Below are 25,310 nucleotides of genomic sequence, written 5' to 3'. Positions count from 1 at the left end.
GAGCCTACTTTCAGTCTAGTTTTTCTTCTGAGGATTTATTAAAAAGATTTTTGAAAAGACAACTGGTGGAGCAGGCTAAGAAAACAGTTAACCTAAGGGAATGGTGTCTGCTTTTATTTCTTCCTGTAACTTGGTTAGTTTATGGAATAAAGTTTTATCTTATCTTGCTAGGAGTTTCATGATTTACTTTTTAGCTGCAATTTGCCAAGTGAGCATGGATGGCTACTCTGTAAATACAGGTGCCTTCTTTCAGTTCTGAAACCCAAAGTCTTCAGAGCCCTGAGGCAAAAGTACAGGGGTTTTACTGTAATCTGTGCATGTCACTGGTGTCTTCTGAAATTAGATGACATCACTAGCTCACCAGATGTAACAGTTCACATTTAAAATAGATTTTTAAATATTTTAGCATTTTTAAATTGTATAAAACAGCTTTATGGATGAGCTACCAAGTGGATAGAACACTGAAATACGTGGGGAGTGCAGTGCAGGAATACCAGCTTTCAGAGGCAGGATGTGAAGCATTTGATTTCGTCTCTTTACTGTCTTTTTTTTTGTTTTCCCCCAGATTGTGACTTCTAGCGCTGCTCGGGATTTCTAGAACAAATATGCAATATTTAACTTACCTCATTAAGTCTGGAGCTTTCATGTCAGTGTGCTCAGAATTGCTAGAGAAAATGTAATTCCTGTTTGATGGCTGGTAAAGTCAATGTTTTATGCAGAAGTGTCTGTATTTGTCAATTTTTTACACATGTATTACAGAAACATGAATGATTTCTTGAAAGGAAGCATCACAGGGTAATTCTGTTAATGTTTCTCCTGACGCTGTAGAGGAACAAGGGTAGTGTTAGGAGACGCTGCATGTAGTGACATTGTTTCGCAGACAGGAACAAGCTTGAGGTGCAAACCCTCTGCAATCACACCGAACAGGGGTCGAATGGAGGAAAAACGGAGGCAAGAGCCCTTCCCAGCGCCGCGGCCGCCTCCTCCCGCTCAGCGGCTGCCGGGCGGCGGAGGAAACGGCCCCTGCGCGCGGCCACGGGCGGGCGCCCAGCGCCGCCCCCGCGCGCCAGCAGGGGGAGCGCCGGCGGCCCCGCCCGTCCTGCCGCGGCGCTGTGCGCGGCCGGGGCCGGCGCAGGCGGGAGGCGGAGCGCGGGGCGGCCCCGCTCTCTCTCCCCATCTCTGCGCCCTCCGCGCACGGCCCGGCTGAGGCGTGCTGCCCACAGCCAGCGGAGCGCCGCCGTCCCTGCCCAGCCCAGGTGCCACCGCCGCCCGAGCCCCGCTGCCGCCGCGGCCCTCCCGTCTCGGCCCTATGGAAGATTACCACAAGCCCGACCAGCAGACCCTGCAGGCCCTGAAGGACACGGCCAACCGGCTCCGCATCAGCTCCATCAAGGCCACGAGCGCGGCCGGGTCCGGGTGAGTGAGGCGGGCGGGCTGCGCCCCGGCCGCACAGCGGCCCCGCGCTGCGCCTCCGGCGATTCGCGCTGCAGCATCCCGGGCCGCGCATCCGTTCAGCGGCGAGGCCGAGGCAGGTGGTGCCGGGAGGGGCTGCGCCGGCTCCCTCAGCCCGTTAACCGCTGCCGGGGGTCACATCGGCGCCTCCCGAGGGCAGAGTTCCCCTTCGGTCTGTGTTCCCGTTGTGCAGAACGTCGGGCGGGATGCCAGGCGCCCACCCCTACCTGAGGCGGGAGGGCTGAGGCGGCCCCGGGGCGGGACGTGCGCTGCGCGGGATGAGGAGCGCGGGCTGCGGCGGAGGGATGGAACCGCGGGTGTCACGGCCAGACCCCCTGTGCCTCCGCACCCGAAGCTGCTCCATGTGGAGGTGCCACGCTGGAAATGGCGGCCGCGGGCGAGGTGCGGGGTCCCGCGGGCAGAGCCGCCCGGTCCCCGGGCCCGGCGGGTGTTGTGGCTGCGGAGAGAGGCCGGGAATGTTAAGTTGATGCAGGATTGAAAACCAAAGAATTTGTGCCTGAGGCACAAGCGTTTTCTTTTTCATTTCGTGCCCGTCAGTTGGAACTAATTCTGCACAGAATTTCAAGTGAGCCCAAGTGGGATTATCTGTGAAATGCCCACAGTCTCAACTGGGCAGTTTATTCAGGCCTCTGGACAGGATTTACTGCGGGCTCTGATGTGTGCAGATTCCAGGGTTATCCTGCCTTTGATCGGGCTTTACCTATGGAAAAAAATCTCTGCAAACAATCCCCTTTTATTCATGTAAAATTAAAGCCATTTTTCTGCTTCAATAATGCATTTGAGTGCTTCCATGTAGAGTGCTGGCCTTTTTTTTTTAATGTATCACATCTTTTTGCAATTTCCTCCTTTGAATTTCTTCGAAATTGGCTGTGCTGTTAAAAAAAAAAAAAAAAAAAAAAAAAAAGAAGGAATACTTTGGAAACCGAGGTTTGTGTGGGAAAAGGAGGTGTGTAAAATATTTAAAACTTCTCGTTTGAATTGCCATACGCTTTCCACCCACGTCTGCCTGACATGGGCTGCCTCACATGGCTCTTTCTCAAAATGCACAGAAATGGACCTTTACTCGTTCCTTTTGCATTCAGCAAATAAAAACGCTGCTTTGGTTCTCCTTGTAATTTGGAATGTTGGAAGACAGGGAGCAATAGGAGGGGGTTTTTACAAAGCCATGGCTTGTTTGATCCATTCTGGAGAGAGAAGTACAGGATACCCAACAACTGCTCTTTTAATTCATTATTTGTTTCCAAGCTACAATGTACAGGCAGCGTTACACAAGCCTTTGTGAAAATGTAGGCAAGAAAAATTGTGCTAAATCTACTTACTAGAGCTTGGGCTTCAGTCTTGAGCTTCTAGTGTGTATTTTAAGCGGCCCACAGACCTGTATGGTATCAGTTGTCTTATCTACAGATAAAATTATTTCTCTGTTTTGTCTGATGTGCTGTTAAAGAATAAGGATTTTGTTCCAGCCTTTGCTTCGCTTCTGTGGTCGATGAAATTCAACAGTAAAAACCATTCTCCCTATACTGATGAAGGAACAGTAAAAGTAGTTTGACTTGAGCTTTTGATTCCTGGATCATATATGATACAACACTGAATACCTCTTGCATTTCATTAATCACCAGATTATTCTAGCACTGGAGTGGTATAGAGTCTGAAATTATTACACAACCTGGATGAGCAGATTATGAAAGATGGGCTCTGGAGGGAAGGTTCTGTTGATAGGTCGTATATTTTCATAATTAATTAATTTGGTTACCAAGATGGTGGTGTAGTAGTGTTCGTAAAAGGAAAAGACATTCAGAGTCTTTTCAGTGTTAGGCAAGTCATATACATTTCTAAACCAGCTATGTGTTATCAATGAGTTTTCCAAAATCTGAACGAGGCAGTAAACTTTGCTTCAAATGCTAGTATACACTAAGAATGTAGAAAGATGTTTGAATGCAAGTTAAATAGAATATTACAGTTAATAAAAAAACTGTCATGCTTGCATTGACTTTGTTAAGGAAATTTGTGTTTATTAAAGGTGTAGTTTGTCAAACTGAAGGAAATACTTGCAATAAAACCACTTCAAACATAACAGGACCTGCCTCCTTCTGTCAAGGAAGTAATTTCTGTAAACTGTGGCATATTTTGCAATGCAAGTGGTTCTCTGGTAGATCTGACAGGCCGGCTCTTGCAGTCTTTACCTGTACTAACGTTTGTTAAAGAAAGTACAACCTTTGTCTGGACAAGAGCTAAAAGATCAGGTTTTCTGATCCTGAAGATGTTCAAACGTGTCACTTTGAGGACTTTCCAGCTGTAGTGGAAAAATTCAGTGAACTGGAAAAATAAATTTGTGCTTAAAATGCCTTAGGTGGGGAAAAATTTGATTTAGTTGTGAAGATTGAACATACTTGCTTTTGGGTGTGGAAGAAGTTTTTCTTTTAGATAAGTAGTGCAGACATTTTCATCAAAACTGGTAGAGTCTCTTGTAACTCATGATAAATTTCTGCAGTTTTGAAACAGTGCCTGGCTTCCTAGAATTAAATGGGTAGATTCTTAAAAGTGGAAGTTGCAAAAGTTTCTTAAGAGGCAGTTAAGTTTCATAACATGTGGTTTGATCCCTCCTTGCAGATTATTTTCTCCTTCAATTTTTTAGCTTTTGTCTTTCACTCAGTATTCCATGTAACATTCCACCACTATTCTTTTTAGTTAAAATGTGTGGATACATGTAAGTTCAGCTAATATAAATTGATGCAGAGTATTTAAAAAAAAAACAAACCAAAACACCACAAAAAACTATGTTGAAGTAATTATTTTACTTTTGATTTGTGTGAATCCAGGATTTCAGTGTTCTAATGGACTTTGGTTGGATTTCCTACTGAAAGGCTGTATTTGTCTGGCAGAGAAGCATGTTGATCAGACCATGACCACCAAGTTCTAGGTTGATCATCAGTCAGGAGCAAAATCTGAAAGATTTTTGTGTGAGAACAGTGGTTATGACTTGGTTGTGGTTTTTTTCTCTCCATGTACAAGTACTCTAAATAGACTTCGTTAGGCTTAACAAGAAATTCTTTTAACAGAACTCGTTAGAAAAGTGTGAGCTAATAGAAGACCAGTAGAGGTAGTTAAGATGGCTATAGATAAAGAACATTGTGTGGTTGATTTTTAGAATGTTTTCTGGTATCCCATACGTAGTTAAATTTTGTGTTATTTCTGCTAGTAGGAAGTCATTTAATTAACCTGTAGTTTTAATAAGAATTTTTTTTGTTCCAATTTCCAGGTAATTTATTAAAATTTTTACTTTTTTTTTTTTATTTCCACATGCTACCATTTTAGGTTGTTTAAAACTTTTTTTACCAAGACCAGGAATTCATAGAAGTATGGTTAAGTATAAAGTTAATAAAATTACAGGAATGAAAGCTTTAAACAAGCATGTAAGGCTTATTGATTAACTAAAATATATAAATATTTACTAATATGTTTGAACCATGGTTTAAAGCTAATTCTTTTGGTTCCCTCTGTGTGAGTACTTACTAAGGGATGAACACTAACCATAAATCATATGTTGCTAGTGTTTTGCATGTTTTTATTCTCTTATTACAGCACTGTTGGGGATGTTGGGAGGGAAGGTTTATTACTACCAGAAGGGAATATTATCATTGAAGTTCTAGTGTGAAAGTGTTGGCTAATCCTAACATGCATGGTAAATGTACATGTGGGGAACAAAATGTGACACTTTCATAGTAGATTTGTCTTTTTTACCATTAGGGTTAAATATTTTAAGAGAATTATGTTGAAGATTGAAAATAAATGTTGGTAGATGAGAAAGTGAAGTGGGACTGCAAGTTGTTTTCAAAGCTGGTGCAGATTTCTGCGGCTGTAATCATCTTGCTGTTCATCATTCACTTTCCTGTACTTCAGTAGCAACCATTGATATAAAGAATAATCCTGTTTACACCAGTAAAATCTGAAAAATGCTACTTTCTGCACTCAATAAAGGTTTTTTTAAGAGCCTCCTTACCCCTTTTGAGCATTATTGCAAATGAAAAGCCAAGGCTGGTGTACCCAGGTGGTCAAGTAGTGCCATCCTGTCAAGGTGCATAAGAACTACACTGATCATAATTTAATTTACAGTAATTTAGATAAATAAAAGCAGTTATATGCCCTTCTATTACACTTGAAATGAAATATATACCTTGTCTTGGATTAATTCAATATTTGCACTTGAAAATGAGCCTTTTCATGTAACTTTTTTTTGGCTTGTTGGTACTATATGGCATAGTTGCTTCTGAAATTGGCCTGTGTATTTCTAAGGCAAGTTATAGTTGAAGTATTAATTTACTGCTGTTGAAAGTTGTTACAAAAGTCATCCCAGATAGTCCAGTGGGAGAGACTATCCCAGATACTTACAAATACTTGATAACTCAACTGGTTCAATATTTCAAGCTAATATAAATGTAAATGTTGGAAATGTTGGTTCCTCTCTTAGCCAAAGATGAAGCAAATTAGGATTTTGCAATGTGTATCTGGGTGTTTACTGGAGACAGCTTCTGTGTCTAGTTTCAGCAGAAGATGAAATACAAGAATTGTATTATTTAATGCCTTCTTTAGAAATCAGAATTCTAGTTCTAGCAGCTCTAACATGGTAAAATAAAATGTTACTTACGTTACACAGTTCTAAGAGTTCCATAACTTTCTTCAGAAGTTAATCTTGGGTTACCAGTCCCTGCCTATGCAGCAGGGTCTGAACAAGTCACAATGCCACGCTTTTAATTCCTCTGCTCAGTGAGTGGCCCAGAGTACTGTGGAAAGCTTTGTATCCTCTGCATCAGTGTGAAATTCTGCTATCAGCAGGAGGATGATTTCAGGCACAGGGTCAGATGACTTCCTGTGCTTCACAGTCACGAATTTGGGTGCTGTTCCTTGGCATGGAGAACAGAGAGCTCTAAAAGATGTGTCCTTGAGCTGTCACCAGGGTCTATCTTTTAACATCCACTTTAACTAGATAAGAAGGCTTCCTTGGTTTCAAAGTACAGCTAATTGGCATTGGGGTAATGGTAGATGGAATGGGTTATCAAAAGCACTTAGACTGTGTATTTTAATGCTGAGGAGTAGGGACTGGTAAAGTGGTATTTTAAAAATATGGTCCTGAGCAAAAAATAATGAGAAGTGGTAATCTTGGGTCTGTTTTGACTTGTAGCCACCCTACATCATGTTGCAGTGCAGCAGAGATTATGTCTGTGCTGTTTTTCCATACCATGAGGTACAAAGTGCAAGATCCCAGAAACGCCAGCAACGACCGGTTTGTTCTTTCAAAGGTAAATTCATAACTGTTATGCTGTGCTTTTGCAGTCTGCTATAAAGAGCTGTATGTCTGTAAATTAAATTTATTTGTCTTCCTTGACTTACGCGTACTTATGCTTGCATCTGCGCAGAAGTCTATTGGAAAATGTGAGAGCTTGGAATTTGTCTGGTTCAGAAAGACAAATAAAAAAAAGTCCTTGCCTTAGTATAAGCACTGCTTGGCAACAACTAGAACATTGGTGTGTTACCAACATTATTCTCATAGTAAATCCAAACCACAGCATTAAACCAACTACTAGGAAGAAAATTAAGTCTATCTCAGCCAAATCCAGGACACTCAAAAAATAATCGAAAAGTGTCTGTATAATGAGTCTTGATTAGTCTTAACTTGACTGTTTAGTTGTTCAAGTATTAAATAATAATTGTTATTATTGTCTGTAAAATCTATCAAAAACTATTAACATCTGTTTTATTTTGGCATAACCAATTTTCTAACGAGTAAGTCATAGTTAGCTTTTGTGCTCTACTTGTTAAATGCGGCCATGCTGTTATACCTGCAGTCACGTCACAATGTGCACTAATTACTGTCAGCTTTTCAGACAGCATTATATGAAGTAGTTATGGTGGGCCGGTGGGTAGTTTGCATTCCCACTGTGCCAGCATGATATGAAAGTCAATACTACTTCTGAAGCCGCTGTGGCTCAGAAAGCGCATAAAACCACAATCTGGACCAGCCATTAGTTTTTCAAATGCTGAGGTGGTAAAGCAGTAAGAGTCACTGCTTTACCTCTGTAATTACTCAGGGTTTCTGCCCAGAGTTGCTAAATAGCTTCAAACCTCTGCATGCTTTTTTTGACTCTTACTGACTCCATGGGTGGAAGATGACTACTACTTTGCGGTTGCCCAATTGGACCTGGCTGGAAGGATCTAAGGATATCAAGCTTAAAATTTTGCATGTTGTCATTCACTGTATCTTACCTTGAATACATATATATTGAAGAAATTCTAGAGGGATAACACTTGCTCGTCCATCTGCTTACTGCTTTAGTTAACAGTGCTCTGTTCTTGAAACTGGTACCCAAGCAAATTGAATCAAGGTGGTTTATTTGGATACCAAAACTACTTTTTGAAATTGGACCTGCATGGCTGAGACCTTCTTACTCTTCCATGTTGATTGCCTTGAGGACATGCTAAATATAGCTCTCAAGAGTCTTTCTGTCTGAACCATAGCCATCTGGGGTGCCTTAAGCAAGGACATGGATATCTTGACAACAGGCATCAGCATTACATTATAAAAGTGTTTTATAACTCAGTCCCTTTTTAATGGACATAAGAACCTGATTCCAGGGTTCATCAGCTTTGTAGAATTTTGCCTTGTCACTAGGATATTGTGAAACTTGTGATTTACTTAAAATGTATGTTTCTCTCTAGGGTCACGCAGCACCGATTTTGTATTCTGTTTGGGCAGAAGCTGGCTTTCTGCAAGATGCAGAATTGTTGAACCTAAGGAAAATTGATTCTGTATTAGAAGGACACCCAGTACCAGTGAGTGCTCATAACCTTTGATATAAGATGATGTTTTCTGTAAAACAAGAAATGCATGTATTTTGCAGCAATTCTTGGTTGCCAGCTATGGTACAGGGAAAGATAAAGACTTAGAAGAAGGATGATGATATTTATGGCTTCACTTCTGAATCAATATATGCATTTGAATGATCATGTGAAAATGACCTTTATTGCTGCAGTAAAATGCCCCTACAGTCCTGTATGTCAATATTTTCCATGTTAAAAAGGTTTATTTAATGTTCCAGCATGGCTTTTCTTAACCTTTAGGAAGCCTTGCCATATTTCAAGAGTTTATGTCCAGTTTGGTCACCTCGTTGATCTTTCCATTCCCAGCTAGTTGTGTCAACTGATTCTTTTTTATACAAAATTGCCAGTTCTTAAGTGTTGCCATCCAAGGCCTAGCTGAGAAATTCCTGGGCCTTAGGTATCATTCCCTGTCAGAGCCTAGTTAGCTTGTGACACTGATCACTGAGGTACATGCATTGCAGGGAAGGAAGGGGAACAGGGCAAGATTTGAAGGGACTTGCACTATATTGTTACGGCCAATAAGTTGAATTTTGATGTATGCTAAACCATTTCCTGACACTGGAATATAGTTCTTCTGTTTTTTCACTCTAAAATAATTGTTGCCTTTTTATTCTCAGAGACAAGTGTTCACTGATGTGGCTACTGGATCCCTTGGTCAGGGTCTTGGTGCTGCATGTGGAATGGCATACACTGGGAAATTCTTTGACAGAGCCAGGTAATTCAATCTTCATATTTCATCATTATAGGCGTTCAATGGGAATATCTTAGGAAAATAAGCTATATTCTTATCTCAGTCAGGAAAAAACCCTCCTTTATTCTATTCTTCATTCCCAAATCTAATTTCAAATTCAGGTTTCAAATGATAGATTACTAGTCTGATAATTACAAAGCCATCACCAGTGAAACTACCAAGGATTTAAAGACTAGCAAGAATTAGTGCATATGTGTGTTCCTTTTGTGACCTGACAGCATTGCAAGGTCATGTTCCTGGACAGAGAAGGCAATAAGTTGTTGGAACAGCCTCTAATTTCCAGAGAGTAATTGAGAGCCATGTTGAGACTTGTATGTATCCCATTAGGAGGACATCCAAACTAGAGATGCATCTCTTCCAAGTCAGGTGACAAATAACGGACAACACCTATCTAGATAAGGGACTGTTCTGTAATGGTCAGTAATAGCACCATTGAATCTTGAAGCAGAGCTTCAAAATGTAATCAGAAAGGCACTCGACTCTATAGAAAGAAAAATGACTGCTGCTGCCATTTGTTTTGTGGGCAAGAAAACTAGATGTCTAAAGGCAAATCTGTGTGAGGAGGAAAATAGCCTGATGCAGTTGATATATTTTATGTGACAGTTCTAGTACATTTGAGCATAGGCTGCCCAGTTAATGTGTCCTACACTTCAGTGGCTTGAAATCATTTCTGTGAAAGATGACTTGCTGATTTTAATTGAGTTTAGCAGATGCTACGTGTGGAAAAAATCTAACGAATGCTTACATGGCAGAAGAAAAAGGTGGTCTTGTGTGCAGTACTGGGAGCAACTTATGTGGGAGGAGTTCAGATTTAGCTGAAGGCAGGTGGAATTCAGATCAAAAGTCTGTTATAGCTTAATGTCTAATAAAATTGCTAAAAGCCATCTTGATTATTTTGTTTTAAAGTTATATATTGGAAGGCTAATTTACTATTCTTTTTTAATCTTAAACATTTATAAAGCTTTGTCATTGAAAAAAAAAAAAAAGAGAGTGATAATAGAAAATAAATAAAATGGCTGAATCCTACAGAGATCAGGCAATGCTCCTCCTGAGTTTTACCTAAATAAAAAGCTTTAGTGTTTGGAGAAGTAGGCTACGAAGTCACATCATGCTGGTTATCTCTTTCCTGAATTCTGAATTTGCATATGCAACCTGCTTTAATCTGTAGTTGGGTTCATCCCCAGTTTATAGTTCCCTGAAATTAAATTGTTGGCCACCCTTCCAGGGAGTAGATGGTTGGAATGAGGAAGCAGACAGTCACCGTTCCTGCATTGTTAGTGATCCTGCTGAGTCACAGTGACAGTGTTTAATGAGCCTGTTCATTCAAGCCTTTCAATAGGAGGCCTAAGACCTGGCATTTTTTGAGACAAAGGTTTGAAAAGGAGTACAGTATTTATCCTCTTATTTTTTCATTTTAATGGCTCAAAAGTATTATAATTTAATTTGTCTAAGGTTATGTAAGGTTGTCTGAGGTCAATGCATTGGGCAATGGGAGTTGAGTTTGGCATAGAAAAAGCATTGAATTGTCACTCTGAATTGTTAAAGGGATTTTGCTTTTGATTTAATTGTGCTTACATGTAAAAATTTATTTATTTATTTGTTCTTCTAGCTATAGAGTGTATTGTCTGCTTGGAGATGGAGAGTTATCTGAAGGCTCTGTTTGGGAGGCCATGGCTTTTGCTGGGTTTTACAAACTTGATAATCTTGTTGCTATATTTGATGTTAACCGTCTTGGGCAAAGTGACCCTGCTCCTCTGCAGCATCATGTTGAGATCTACCAGAAACGCTGTGAAGCCTTCGGGTATGTAGTTGGAAGAAGTTCAGTATAGTCTCGTATTTGAAACTGTGTGTTTTGATGGCTTTTCAGAATTTTTAAAATCAGTTTTTGACTCTTAAAGGATACCATTACCAAGAAAGATGGTCTTTCTTAATGCCACATATTGGTTGTCTGTATTTGTACAGCATGAATATTAGAAGTTGCAGAATTTTTTGTTTCAAGGAAAAATAAAAGGACTGCTTACTCAGATAAATTTGTCAGAGGATCTTAAAGTAGTTTCTATCACATTATATACAGATTTTATAACTGTTTGTGTGACCAAATGTACAGTCAGTGCAAGTAGGTCAGAAAAAAGGGCATGGAAGCCATTACTCCTAAGAGAATTCTTTGTGTTTTAGCTTTCATTTAGTTTAGAAATGTACCTTTCTATGTAGATGGAACAATCCACGACGAAAAAACAGCCATGCAAATTATGATGGAGCAGTTTTATTATTTTAGTCGAATTTAACTGTCAGTTTTAAAATTGATTTCTAGATTTGCTCTTTTGATTAAAAATGAAGACATCTAGGATAACTTAGTTATCTGTGGGCTGTGAATTTTGCTAGTAGCTGTTAATCCCTCTGTGACTCATTTTGCATTATAAAAAAGGGACTATGATATTTTACAGTCTCAAATGCTAGTTCATGTTTCTGACATACTTTGGTTCTCTTAGAAAGACACTGCATTGGCGTGAAGATAGTATTTGTTGTTGTTATTGCAAACTACCTGAGAGTGTCACATGCTAAACCCCTGTATAAACAGTTGATGTGTTTGTGTTCTCAGCTGGCATGCTATCATCGTGGATGGACACAGCGTGGAGGAACTTTGCAAAGCCTTTGGCCAGGCCAAACATCAGCCAACGGCTATCATTGCAAAGACCTTTAAAGGCAAAGGCATATCAGGTAATAAAACATCTCTTCTTTGTGCTACAATAAAGGTACAATCATTACAAAAATACAAAAGTGTAACATTTCATACATTAGATAAAGGTTGGTATCCTGTCAGCTTTTTGACTTGATCATACTCCCATACAATCTGAAAACTCAGAATTTCACCTTATTGTTTTTTGTTGCCTTTTCTTATGGAGGCCATTGCACTGATGCTCCTTTGGAGCAGGCAGAGATGTGGCTCTCAGATCTTCATGTTATTCTTCACATGATCCAGCCAGATGAGCTTCCATGTTGACAAGGCTTTTACAGATCCCCAGTTGCAGAGCAGGTTTTCCTCTGCTGTCAGCTGTACTCGAGTTGTTACCCTTCTAAAAAGTCTTTTTTAGTCTAGAAGATTACCAGAGACTGGGAACATTGGACCATACACTTGGTCTTGATAATTGCCCTAGCAAAATTGGGCATCCTTCTTGGCTTGCTCTTGATCCTTAGACTCACAGAGACTACTCTGAGACAGAGAAGCGAGTAACTTTGTCACAGAAGCTCCATGCTCCTTGTATTGCAGATAACTGGGTCTGCTTGTTAGCAGCCAGGCAGCATAAATGCACAAAAAATGGGGAGGGGTGCTGCATTTACGGTTTTGACAAAGCTGCTTGAGATGTGGTGTATAAGCTACCTGGTCATACTACAGGTGATTTCATATAATCTGATGTGTAATTCATTTACATACAGGATATAGTGGTCCATAGAAATAATTTCATAGGTTAGCATGATTTTGAATTTTGGACTTCATGATGCCTCTAAGATCCCTTTGTAGTTTTCATGTGGTATGAAACTTACCGAAATGTCATTGTCAAGGGGGCAGATGTGTACCTACACATTTTAGCAGTGGCACACAGGAAGTCTTTCAAACTCTTCATACTTCTCAACAATGTTAGTATTAAGAAAGTCATATTTGTTCTTGCAAGTGAAATGTGTGCTGGCTACTGAGAACTGCATCCATAGAATGGATAATAGTATTAATAACAGGAGTGAATATCTTCATTCCTTTTCATTGAGTAAGCAAGAAAAAATTATTATTCTTGGTGACTTACTCAGTGAAAAGCAGCATACCAGCCAGCGAGGTAATTTGCTGTTAGTGCCAGATGCACAAAGATAAAGAGTCATCAGAAGCTATTAAAATAAAGCTGTAAAACTTCAGGTCTTGTTTGAATTAGACAGCTTGGTTAACGGTTGTTTGAGGCTTAGCTGAGTTTGTTTATTTAGGCCTAACTGCCGAAATTTTGTTAACTGTTCACACTGATTTAATGTTTACATCTTGTTGCACTTAGGGACCAGGCCGATTTAAAAACAGTTTCAGTAGAAGGTGCTGGAATTTCATCACTAGTTTGGAATATATGGGATTTGACTATTTCTCTTCCGTATTTAAACATGGCTATCTTATGCAATTGATTACCATTGTAATTGTTTACAGTGGAAATGATGCACTTTTACCTAGATAAAATCTTCAGCTAAAAAGTACTTTTATATTTTTCTTATTTGCAATGTAATTTTAAATATGCAGGTGTTGAAGACAAGGAAAGCTGGCATGGAAAGCCCCTTCCAAAGAACATGGCTGAACAAGTCATTCAGGAAATAGATGACAAAATCCAGACTAAGAAAAAGCTTTCTCCAGCCCTCCCGGAAGAAGATGCACCTGTAGTAAACATCAGAAACATCAAGATGCCATCTCCACCAACTTACAAAGTGGGAGAAAAGGTACTCTCTTTTTCACTGTCAGATATCTTCAAAGTGTGAGACTGTTTAATGGGTGGCAGGAGGGTTTGTGTTATCCCTTGTCATGATTTCAACTACCCACCTCTTTTCTCCTATTTTGAGTATCCTCGTAAACACCTCCCTCTGCTGTGACACACAGACATTCAACTCACAGAGTATTGAAAGGATATATTAAAATGTAAAGACCCAAATCACTCTTCTTCATTTTTTGGTGATTATCAATTACCCAAACTATTTTATGTGTATTTAAAATTAAATAAAATACATGAGGTTCAGTGAATTTCCATGACTGGAATCTAAGGTTTTCAAAATCCTCTAGCTGGATTGGTAGGGAGTTGCTGATTTGTATGTCCTGACGCTTCACTGTATTTTGGGTTTTTTTTGTTTATTCCTCTGTATGTCACTGTTCTCATACATATTTTCAATACCACTAACATTTAAAATGTTTTTGGTTGCGTGTTTGTTTTTTATTCTTCTTTAATTGTATGTATATGCACTCATGGGAAAAAAAAATGTGGGGAAAAAAGCTTCTAAAAACATAAAGTTGTAACAATACTGCTGTATTTTTCTTTTCCTAGTGGGCTACCCGCAAAGCTTATGGTGTTGCACTTGCAAAACTGGGCCATGCTAATGATCGAGTGATTGCTTTGGATGGAGACACGAAGAACTCCACCTTCTCAGAGCTTTTTAAAAAAGAACATCCCAGTCGCTACATTGAATGCTACATTGCTGAACAGAACATGGTAACTGGTCTCTTGGTTTTATGAATTACTAGTATTACACAGCAGGATCTGAGACCATTCAGTCTTGAGTTTTCAGAGTGAGGTTTTAATAATTGCTTTTCGCATGTCTATTCATGAATATTTTGTTTAACTTGCTCACTTCTTAGGGAAAAACCTAGATTATGGCAAAAGCTTATAGATATGATACAATAGGCTTCTAATCATTCTTTCCTAAATCCCCCTTTTTTTATTTTTGTGATCATGTTATCTGTGTTTCAGCAGAACACAAGGACATGGCAGCATGTAAACAACAGCAATATTTTCCACAGTGTGATTTGTAGAGTTTTAACTCTGAAAAGACTTTTAAAGGTTTTTTTTAGTTCACAGGAGTTGGAATGTCACAATGTGACAGTGAGTTCTGCCCTAGGCTGGGCTATAAAGATGAGGACAGAGAAACAGTTAATAAATTTAGCCTGATAGCATTTGTACAGAAAGGACTAAAATAAGTTGGTAATTCATCTGTTTGACCGAGTCTTCAGTTGCCACCTGTATGGATTCACTGAAGCAAATGAAATTGAAGAGAAATTCAGGCAGAAATTTGTTGTTGTCTTTAATGACTTATAACCAAAGAACCCATGGAGTGTCTCTTGCAAATTTTATACTAGGGCAATTTGACGGGCTTGAGTCAGGCATTTTGGATTTACATTGGCTTAGGAGAACTTTGCCATGAAGAGCAGACCAGTTTCTGTGTAAAATAAATGTATGGGGTAGTTGTAGCAATAAACAATTTAAGGACCTTGTTCTAATTTCCACCTTGCTTGAAGAAGGGCCCTTTTAGCGAACACCAGTCCAAATAACACAAGTAAATCCATTCCCACTTAATAATGATAACTTTTGTTTTCTAAGATAGTAAAACCATGTGCTTGGGACTGAAAGTGTAAGCCTTGATCCAGGAAAAGAAAGAGGGAAGGGGATGAGTCTTAAAACTCTGTGAATAGCTGCTTGGAGCAGTTCAAGAAAAGAAGTTGCCAGCAAGGATCAACAACAACAGCTCGCAGTTGAGGCGAGGAGCAGAGATAATGGAGGATAGATATGTGGAGAGTGAGTTGCCTCCTTTCTTTTTTGGAAAAGCCTAAAATTAGGAGTAGGACTGGACATAAATTTTTAATCCTAATTGAGAGCTACTTGCTAAAGTTTTATGGTAGGAAGTCATATAGATGATATCTTGGAAAAAATTGATAAATGAGGCATTCACTGTTCCTGTACAATCTCCCTCTTTTCAGGTGAGCATCGCAGTTGGTTGTGCCACTCGTGACAGAACTGTTGCTTTTGCCAGCACCTTTGCTACCTTCTTCACACGGGCGTTTGACCAGATCCGAATGGCTGCCATCTCCGAGAGTAACATCAATCTCTGTGGATCGCACTGCGGAGTTTCTATCGGTAAGGGCAACCTTGGCTTCTTTATCAGCAGTTCCCATCCTTTTAGTGATAAGTGTCTAGCAGTCAAATTGGTTGATTTTGATTTACAAATCTAATGTCTTGTGGAGACAATCAGTAACATAGCTGTGATGGTACAGCAGTGCCAACTTCAATAGGAAGAATTTGCAATTCACTTCTATCAGACATGTATTTAGACAGAATAAGAAAGATTTCAAACCTTGATCAACTTAACTGCTTTTTTTTCCCCTTTTTGACTTTTCCCTACAAGCTTTTCTACCGTACAGGCATAGAATAATGTCAAGGACCTGAGATTCCATCTTTGCAGTTGACATCCGCTGTGATGAGAATAGTTGTGTGCTTAATGTACCTCTGTTTTCCAGTCCCTACAATGAGAAACTAATCATATTATTCTTACTCTTGTTCACCAATCTCAAAAACACTTTACAAGGGATAAATATTTTAGTTTTATTATTCCTTTGAAGATCACCAATTTGAAATAATTGCTTCAATTTATCTCAGTATTTCTTACTACTGGAGCAGTTAGTGTGTTGATTAAAAAAACCCCGAAACCTCGAAGTACTAACGAAGCAGGAACTGTGACGCTGTTATATAATTCAGGAAACTGGCAGTAACTTCTCTGGTCTTTGCTTCCCATCCTGTTTGGTACATGTCAGATCATATTGGGGTTTGATTTTGATTTGAGGGAGGAAGGGAGTTTTGCCTTTTTAATGAAATGCATAGATAGCACCTTTGAAAACAGGAGCAGACTTGCATACCAAGAAGGAAGATGCCAATAGACATTCATGCTTGAAAAACTACTTGGTATTTATAGGGGAAAAGAAAGTGAGTGTGGTCTGACAGGGCTAGTAAATTAAGGCTCTTTGCATATGTCAGTTTTTCAGTTCATGTAATATTTTGGCTAGCTATTTTGGTATGGTTTGGAAGAGGGTTGGAGTTTTTTTGTTTGAAGCAAAATAGTTTGACCTGTAATATTGGTGAAGATTTACAGATGCTTCATGAGTGTGTGTAGTCTCATCCAGAACCTCAAGCTGAGGTATAGATTGTGCTTTAGTAGTGGAGCCTCTAAGTAGAGTATAGCAGATTATGGCTTATGTATGTCATTAAGGGAGGGATTCTGTTACAAGCCTCTTTTCTTTTTAAAATCAATCATCCCACCTCATCATAGTCCAGCTCGATCCAGTTTAAGTCTTTTAGCAAGCAGCAAAGGGTGTTGGTGCAAAAGCCAATTAGCTTTGGTCTTTGCTCATTTAAGAAGATAAAACTGCTTTGGGCTACCTGAATTGTCTCCTAGAACTACGCTTCCAAGTTTCAATTTTCAGCGCCCAAAATGTTCTGCTGGGAGCTGTGATTGTGAAGTGCATATTTAGGGTTATGAAGTTGTTTGATTTACAAATCTAATTCAGGCCTCAACTCTGATTTTCAAAAAAATGAATTTGGAGCCAAAGTTTGACAACTGATTTCAGCACTTACAAAATTCAATTTTAAATGGAAGGGTATGAATTAAGTGTACTTCCTATTAGAACTTTGGACCTGCATGGAATTCAGAATCCTAACTGGATCTGTGGTGAAAACTGGTTTTATGCAGTTCTAGGTGGACCTGGGCTTCTGCTGCATTGAAATTTGGACCCATTAAATTTAGGAGAAATTACAGTGACCTTCTGAGTTCACTCCTAGACCAATAGTTGCTGATGGACCAAAACATCTGATGAAACATTAAATGTTTTTTCAAGGTCATGAGAGAAAAATGGAAAATCTGCCTTTTCCAAACTAACATATAGGGGAAGAAATCATAGTGTACATATGTCAAATAGAAATATCAGTTGTTCAGACAACCAGTTTTATATTCTAGACATATAATACCATTCATATTAAGCAGTCACATTTTTTGTTAAGATATAGATGTAGGTTTTGCAGATGTAATTTAAAATTACTCTCCTTTGATCTGTATTACTTCAAAAACACATAAATCAGGATTCTCATAAAGATGCACTTGGGGCTGAACTCAAGTGCTGGTCTGTAAACTACTAGTACAAACTACAAGTGCAGGTATTATTGGCACCACATTAGCAAAAGCAGGGCAAACACGAGTACTCTCTTTACTTTGGGTAACATTCTAATTCAAGAACTTGTTAATTGTTCTTCATCGTTTCACTTTTCTTCCTTGTATACATTGTTTGGTTGCATTTTAGGAAAGGAAAATGGTCACTGAGGTCCCACTGACTTGGTCAGAGCACAAACAGATTTAGAAACTGTGATGTTGAGCACTTTTTTCATGTCTTGACTGAAGGCCGAGATGCTCTTTTCCTGGTTCATAGTTACTTTGTTAGTAATGTATAGTGGCAGAGTTCAATTATTGATTTCTTTAACATGTTTAAAGTTCTTCAGAGTTTTGTGCTGCTCTTAAGAAAATACTCTCCTCCTTCCTCGTGAACCCGTCCTTCTTGAGTAACAGGTAGTGGGTGCATGTGGGAAGGTTTATTGCCCGCTTCTGCTCTGCAGGCTGTGACACGACGGGGCTCAGAACTCATTGCATGGTTGGTTTGGAACGGTGCCATTCCCAAAGTGCCCTTACATAACGTCATTGGGGGTGGGGGGTGTTGCGGTGATTGTTTCTTTATGGAAAATCATGGCATCCAGCACATGTTCTGGCTAATGATTCTATTTATAGATCTGCAGTTTATGCCATAAGGACCTTGAGTTGTTAAATTAACAACGTGGATGTCCTGTTGCTCTTTAAAAGACTTTTCATAGTATTGAAATATACATACCCTTCATTTAATCTTGAAGTCAGCCAAAGAATGTGAGAGTAGTTGTACAAAGTACTCTCCATTTCTGCTGAAACACACACAATTGTCCCTTCACATTTCCAGGAGTTTAAATCTAGAGGAACACTATTGACAAGTATAAATTTTGCTTGTGCAGCCACAGTACATATAAATCTGAAGATGCTCAGATATTTTGTGACCCTCTCTCTGTATCTGTACCCTTCCTACTTTAGTTGTCTTCCTTTGTGTTGTTTTATTGTTATATATTATTTTCTATTTTTTCTTTTTAACCCCAGTTCTCTTTCTTTTTAGTCTCTTTCTATCTTTATTTACTGTTAAGATGGTTCCAAGTTTAAGGAGAAGATGATTCTTTTCTCAAGCAGGTAGACTTGCATGTCCCGTGTGTGCCTGATTTCATACTTTTTTTTTTTTAGTTTACATTTAACCTCACTGCTATGTTGAGTGATTGTCAAAAATGTGCGCTTAATCTTTTGTAACCCTGATTGAATTATTTTAGGTGAGGATGGGCCTTCTCAGATGGGACTGGAGGATCTGTCCATGTTCCGGGCTGTTCCCAATGCCACCGTGTTTTACCCCAGCGATGCTGTAGCCACAGAAAAAGCAGTGGAAATAGCTGCCAACACCAAGGTTTGCATCACAGTATTTCTGAGCCAGAAAATACTTTTTTTTGTACTTCTTTTGTTGCTTCTGGCATGTTTCTTGCACGTCTCTACCCACATAAATTCTTTCAAAGGCTCCAGCATGGCAGTGGGATGTTTTCTGTGCATGGAAACGTTGCAGACGTTCTGCCGAGGCTAGTGCAGAATGAACAGTCTGGAGTGCCGTGGGCCGTATTTCAGGAGATGTGAATGATTGCACAGCGATTGCAGTTTGGGTCTAAATTGGCTCAGAAATAAGGGCAAATGCAACTCCCTTGTTGGTCTTTAGCAAACTTACAGTCTACATCTTTTGGAGTTACCGAGAGCTAGTGCTTATATTAGCTACCAGTCTCACTGGTATTTTTTTGTGACTCTGTTGCCAGTGAGGGATTGCAGTTAAATTGGACTGAGGCTGAAGACAACTAAGACTTCCTGCATGGCTGTGACAGAGCTTCTGATCTCTCTTACCTTTGGCTAATTTGACATTTTGTCAAATGTCATTGGTAGCATTGGATCAGATCATCTCTTTGATTGGTACTTCTTTTGGCTGCCACAGAAACTTACCTTGAGAAAGGAGCAAATAATCTGAAAAATTTCAGCCTTGCTAGTACAGCTTTTAAGTGAAAGAGTGTGGGAATTTGGTATGTAGCAAACGTGATGAATGGTTTGTGAAAAAAAGATGGGGAAAGGGAAAGGAGTGTAAGGTAGCATGCAGGATAAATTAGATTTAAGTACTGGTTTGTTACTTCTCTTGGAAGAGCATCTGAAGATTAACTGATGGAAAGCATTTTTCCTTGCTTTCAGCTGAGCATTTCTTCTTCTGCTTTAAAGTTGCTCAAGTAAAGTTTGCACATATATGGCAAAGTTCTGTGAGTCTAATTAATGGGAGTAGGATTCTCCATTTCCAAAAGAGGAAAAAAGAAATAAAGATCTTGGAATCAGAAAAAAAAAGATGTGTAAGTTACCAACGTGCTCTAAGAAGAGGGTAACTATTGTAATATCTGAAACAACCAGCTGTTCAAAAAGGACTTAAGGGAACTGGAGAGGGGGGAATTTACTCAGTAAAACCAGAGGTAACACAGAAAAGTGAAAACCAGACAGATAGAAAACTTGTTTTGCTGTATTTTTTTCATAGGATGTACAAACTGGAATGTCAACACCTTTCTGGTTTTGTAACTTTAACATGTTTGCTTCGGAAACAGGGCATTTGTTTCATAAGAACTAGTCGTCCTGAAAATCCTGTCATTTACAACAACAATGAGGACTTCCATATTGGACAGGCAAAGGTAAATATTGCCCAGATAAATAGAATCAGAAAAAATATACAAAGTCCTTCCTGTAAAAGCCCCTTTCCCTCTAAAGCATCTCAATGCCAAAAATTTGATGTTTTTAATAAAATCTCCAGAAATTTTAGAAATGTTAATAAGATTTAATGTTAAAAATACATGAAAACATTTTTTTGCAGGTGGTTCTGAAGAGTAAAGATGACCAAGCAACTGTGATTGGAGCGGGAGTCACTCTGCATGAGGCTCTGGCTGCAGCAGAGCAGCTGAGAAAAGGTGATTATCTTAGAGTTTGGTTTTTGGGTTTTTTTTTTTCTATTTTTATCATTTAACACGTGAAGAAATCAATACCACTCAGCCTAACTGCTCACCCGTGGTACTGGTAAACAGTAATTAAAATGTTACAGACAGATGGCCACCGGTTAAACTGATTTAGTGCAACATAGCATATATCTGCCAATCTTGCCTAATTGAGTAGGTTTAGTTAGCTTAGCAGCATTAGTAGCCATGAAAATTGCCAAACTGATCAGATCAAAGTCTCCTTTGAATTGCTAATCCATCCGAAAGTGCCTTGCAAGCAGAATCCTAAGAGGGAGTGTGTAAGAAGCAGGAGTGATCCTTCCCAGGCACATTGTCTGGGTGGGCTCGGGTACCAGCACAAGGAAGTGTCATCAGGCTGGGGCCAGTTGATAAAATCCAACTTGTCAGCGGAGCCCCAGCGCTGTGTGTGCTCCCGCATGGTGCTGTGGATGTGCAGTGCCTTCCTGTGGGAATGAATCGCTCCTACCTTGGTGGATTTGAATGAAAGTATCAACTTTTAACTAGCGTGAGATGGGGTAATTCTATGATAGTGCTCAAACGTACTGACATCTCACAACAAAGGTAAAAATCCTTCAATGAAATATGAAGAGAAATAAACCACCGAAAATCCATCTGTGAGTCTGTAGCCTATGCCTAATTAATGTTGCCTGTGGTTTATGGGTAGATTTGGGCGCTGTATCTAGGTCGACAAATATTTTATTATGACCTTCACCTGACCATGACTTCACCTTTATGAGCCATCAGACTTAGGACATTTTAAAACTTGTGATTGCAGAATTATTATTATTTTTTATTGCATCTACCATGCTTTGCAATGATCTGCTCATCTTGAAGTGTGAACAACCAGCTACGGAGAGATAATGCCTTGGTGCAGAGGCACTGTCTCATACCTGAATTGTGTTGGCCACTAAAGAGCCTTCAGTCACAAAACTGTTAACAGAGGGCTTCTTTATGTATGGTAAGAGTTGACTCAGTGTTCAGCTCGCCACGATCTGACAAACCGCATGTAGTTTGCTGTTCTTTATAAACAATTGCCATTTGTATAAAGCTTTAGTAAGCAATCTGAGCCTGCCTTGTGATGACAAGTCAAATTCTGGTTTTGATCCCAACCTTAAGGGTGCCACGGTCAGGGCTGGGGCAGTTCAAACAAGCACACCTGGCAGGTGGGCAGCCTGCAGTGAAGAATTCAGAATGCATGCAGATGGAAGAAGTGGGAGGAAATTGTGTTTGACTTGACAATAAACCTGAGGGTAAAATAAAGGTCTGGGAAAAAAATTGTGATTGACACTGTGAATAAGAAAGGATTTCTTGGTGAATAGATTTTGCTTTTAGCTGTGATGCTGCTGTTTGGATTACTCGTTCACTGACGGGCAGTCCAAATGACCTGGAGTCGCTTATCCAAGGCTTTTCTGCTTCAGGTTGTGTCAGTGGAATGGATGGATATTACTGTGTCAGAAGGTGCATGAAGAAAGAATACATTAAAAAATCAGGGTTGATTGGGTTCTGTGGTAGACAAGCTGTAAGTGCAGATACCAGGGAGTCAGTGTACGCAGTTTTCCTAATGGCTCTGAAAGATCACAGGGGCTGCATGTACCACTTCTCTTGTCTTGCCTTCTGCAAATTCACATTGCAAATCGTTTCATTCTATTTCTGCAGAAAAAATCTTCATCCGTGTGATTGATCCTTTCACTATAAAGCCTCTGGATAAGAAGACAATACTTGAAAATGCAAGAGCAACCAAAGGCAGAATCATCACTGTTGAGGACCATTACCACGAAGGTGAGCTGGGTCCAGGAGGTCACAGCCCACACAGTTGTTCCTCAGGAGCTGGAAGCTCACAGCTGCTCTTGACCTGAGAGACAAGAGTGGGACGTGATGCTGTCATTCAGATAAAACAAAAGAGTGGTTTTAGCCTTTTTCATTGCTGTTATGGTTATGGCACTGAGGGCCTTGTGTGCTTTTCCATGTGCTTGGTCCAAGCGACATCTTGATTCATTTGTTCCCAGTGAGACAGCAAATTCCTGCTGCGGTACAGTGATTCTGCATGGAATGGTCTCAGAATGGCTTTACAGCAGCTTCTCTCCGGTTTGTTGAATTGCAAAACAGACTATTGCTGTGCAGGTGTCTTAATTTTTTCCTGTGTCCAAAAGCTAGGTTCCAGGTTGCTTGAATTTGAGGTGCAGCGTCACCAGTGCTGAGTACAGGGGGACAATCACTTCCCTGGTCCTGCTGGCCACACTAGTGCTGATACAAGCCAGGATGCTGTTGGCCTTTTTGGCCACCTGGGCACACGCTGGCTCATGTTCAGCTGGCTGTCAATCAACACTCAAGTGCAGGATCCAGCACTTGGCATTGTTGAACCTCATACAATTGGCATTGGCTCATTGATCCAGCCAGTCCAGGTCCTTCTAGACTTCCTGCCCTCCAGCAGATCAACACTCCCACCCAACTTGGTGTCATCTGCAGACTTACTGAGGGTGCACTCGATCAGTTCCATCCAGATCATTGTTAAAGAGATTAAACAGAACTGGCTCCAGTACTGAGCCCTGGGGAACACCACTCGTGACCAGCCGCCGACTATAGTTCACTCCATAATCTGCTCCTGCTCGCTCTTTGACATGTCTTGTTTGCACGGGTTTTTAGAGGCTTGGCTGTGCAAATACGTGCTGTGAAGGTGAGACCATATGTAAATAGAGAGCAGCTGTTGTGAATTGCATGTCAGGCTTGTTGCTTTTGGAGGAAATGGAGAAATTAGCAGAGAGGCAGCTATGACCTATGGCATTAGATATTGTAGTTAACTACTAATAAAAATTAGTAGATATTATGAGAATATTACCCTACTTTAATGTGAGCATCACTCTTGCTAGGTGTCTGAAGTGAGCTGTTGTTACCATAAGTGCTAGTTACACTGTACTTCTGTTCGAACTATGAACAGTGATAGCATCACTGTGCCTCATCATTTTCTAGATTGTCTTTCAGCTCTGGACAAATATTTTACTGCAGATTGGCAAGGTGCCAAAATCATAACACTCTAAGGTGATGAACATGTGATTTACACTGACACAGCTTTCTATGTGTGATGCAATCAAGGAAGGTCAAGTGTACAAACATCACAAGCCTTAACGCATTGCAAGCCTGTATCAAGCTGAGCTTAAAGCTGCATCCATGGAGGCGCCTCTACCTGGAGGCTAAATGTGGCAGGTTAAACCACACCATGCTCAGAGCTGTGGAAAGCCCTGCGTTCCTGGAGACACCCTGCCTGAACTGCAGCACCAGAGTGTCTCTCCTGCCACTGCACAGTTTCCCATTTCATCCTTTGTCCCTGTGACTGATAGCGCTTCTCTCTGAGCTGAGCTCTAAGCAAAGGCTGTGAATGTTTTACGTAAGTCAGAGAGGTGCCTAGCGGCATTTGCAGGCATTGTGAAGAGATGGAGCTCTTAGAAGCTGTTGAGTTTGTTGGGAATTAAGACTTTCAGCTCTTTAAGTACCTTTGTAAATACTCTTCAGTCTAAACATACTTTTAAACCTGACCTTTGACGGCTGATGCAGAAGTGGTGAGGGCTGCCTGACAGTTCCGTGCTCTTTAGAAATATGTGGTTCTCACTGCCAGTTTGTAAGTACTTCGGAAATATCAGGCTGCTTGTCATCAGAGTGCCTCTGAAATGGGGAATTGTTTTTATTTCACAAATAGGCAAGTTCAGACATATATTGTGATTGATGTTTCTCAGAAGCATGTAAATTGAGGATTTAACTTGCATGGACCTTTGGATCAGATATATGTGCAATCTCTATGTTGCCTGTGGAAGCATGCAGATGTATGTCATGTTTGGCTTTTTTTTCCATAGGTGGCATTGGAGAGGCGGTGTGTGCTGCAGTAGTGGGCGAGCCTGGCATCACAGTCAATCGCTTGGCTGTGTCTCATGTACCACGCAGCGGGAAGTCAGCTGAGCTCCTGAAGATGTTTGGCATTGATAAAGATGCCATTGTGCAGGCTGTTAAGGTGGCAGTGTCCAAATCAAGAAATGCGGAGTAGCTTGAAGCATCTTGTGCTGTGTTACAGAAAAGCAGTGTTCGGAGAAGTACTGTAAGTTTAAGGCAGGCAAAGGTGCTTTATGTAGAGAGTTCTAATAAAAATACCAGCTTAAAAAACCTTCTGGTTTTTAATCTCTTCTCTTTTTAATCCTGTCTTGAAGGGAGTTTGGTGAAAACAGAGTTCTTCCCCCCCTGCACCGCATGTGCTAGATAATGTCGAAGGAGACGTACCAGGTCCTGGGGAACCAAGCGAGGGAGGTGGAGGCCCAGCAGAGCTACAGGAATGGGTGGTGGGTCAGGAGGGAGTTGCTGGACTTGGAGGGTCCTGCTCAGTGAGCACGACCTCCTTTAAGGAGGTTGAAGCTCTCATAGGAACCTGAATCATATTCTTGAGTGCTTGGTCGATGCTGCAGCAAAGGTGATACGTGAGACCAGAACGAGAGCATTGCTGTTTGGCGAGAGGCAGGAATGTTCAAACTGCTGAGATG

General features: G+C 40.3%; 1 protein-coding gene across 1 annotated transcript; it reads left to right on the top strand.

Annotated features, from left to right (window-relative positions):
- Window positions 1–1,309: 1,309 nt before the first annotated feature.
- TKT (transketolase) lies at window positions 1,310–24,823 on the top strand (the record flags this gene model as incomplete). Its single annotated transcript, XM_080350490.1, has 14 exons — window positions 1,310–1,416; window positions 6,653–6,770; window positions 8,188–8,301; window positions 8,967–9,064; window positions 10,710–10,901; window positions 11,700–11,818; window positions 13,368–13,561; window positions 14,158–14,322; window positions 15,585–15,741; window positions 19,045–19,175; window positions 20,389–20,472; window positions 20,652–20,745; window positions 22,447–22,569; window positions 24,636–24,823. The coding sequence occupies 14 exons, from the start codon at window positions 1,310–1,312 to the stop codon at window positions 24,821–24,823; spliced, it is 1,884 nt and encodes a 627-aa protein (XP_080206616.1).
- Window positions 24,824–25,310: the final 487 nt, after the last annotated feature.

This window comes from Nesoenas mayeri (assembly GCF_963082525.1).
Source record: "Nesoenas mayeri genome assembly, chromosome: 10".
NCBI lineage: Eukaryota > Metazoa > Chordata > Aves > Columbiformes > Columbidae > Nesoenas > Nesoenas mayeri.
Note: the sequence above shows the minus strand (reverse complement) of the source record. Positions and strands in the feature narration are given on the sequence as shown.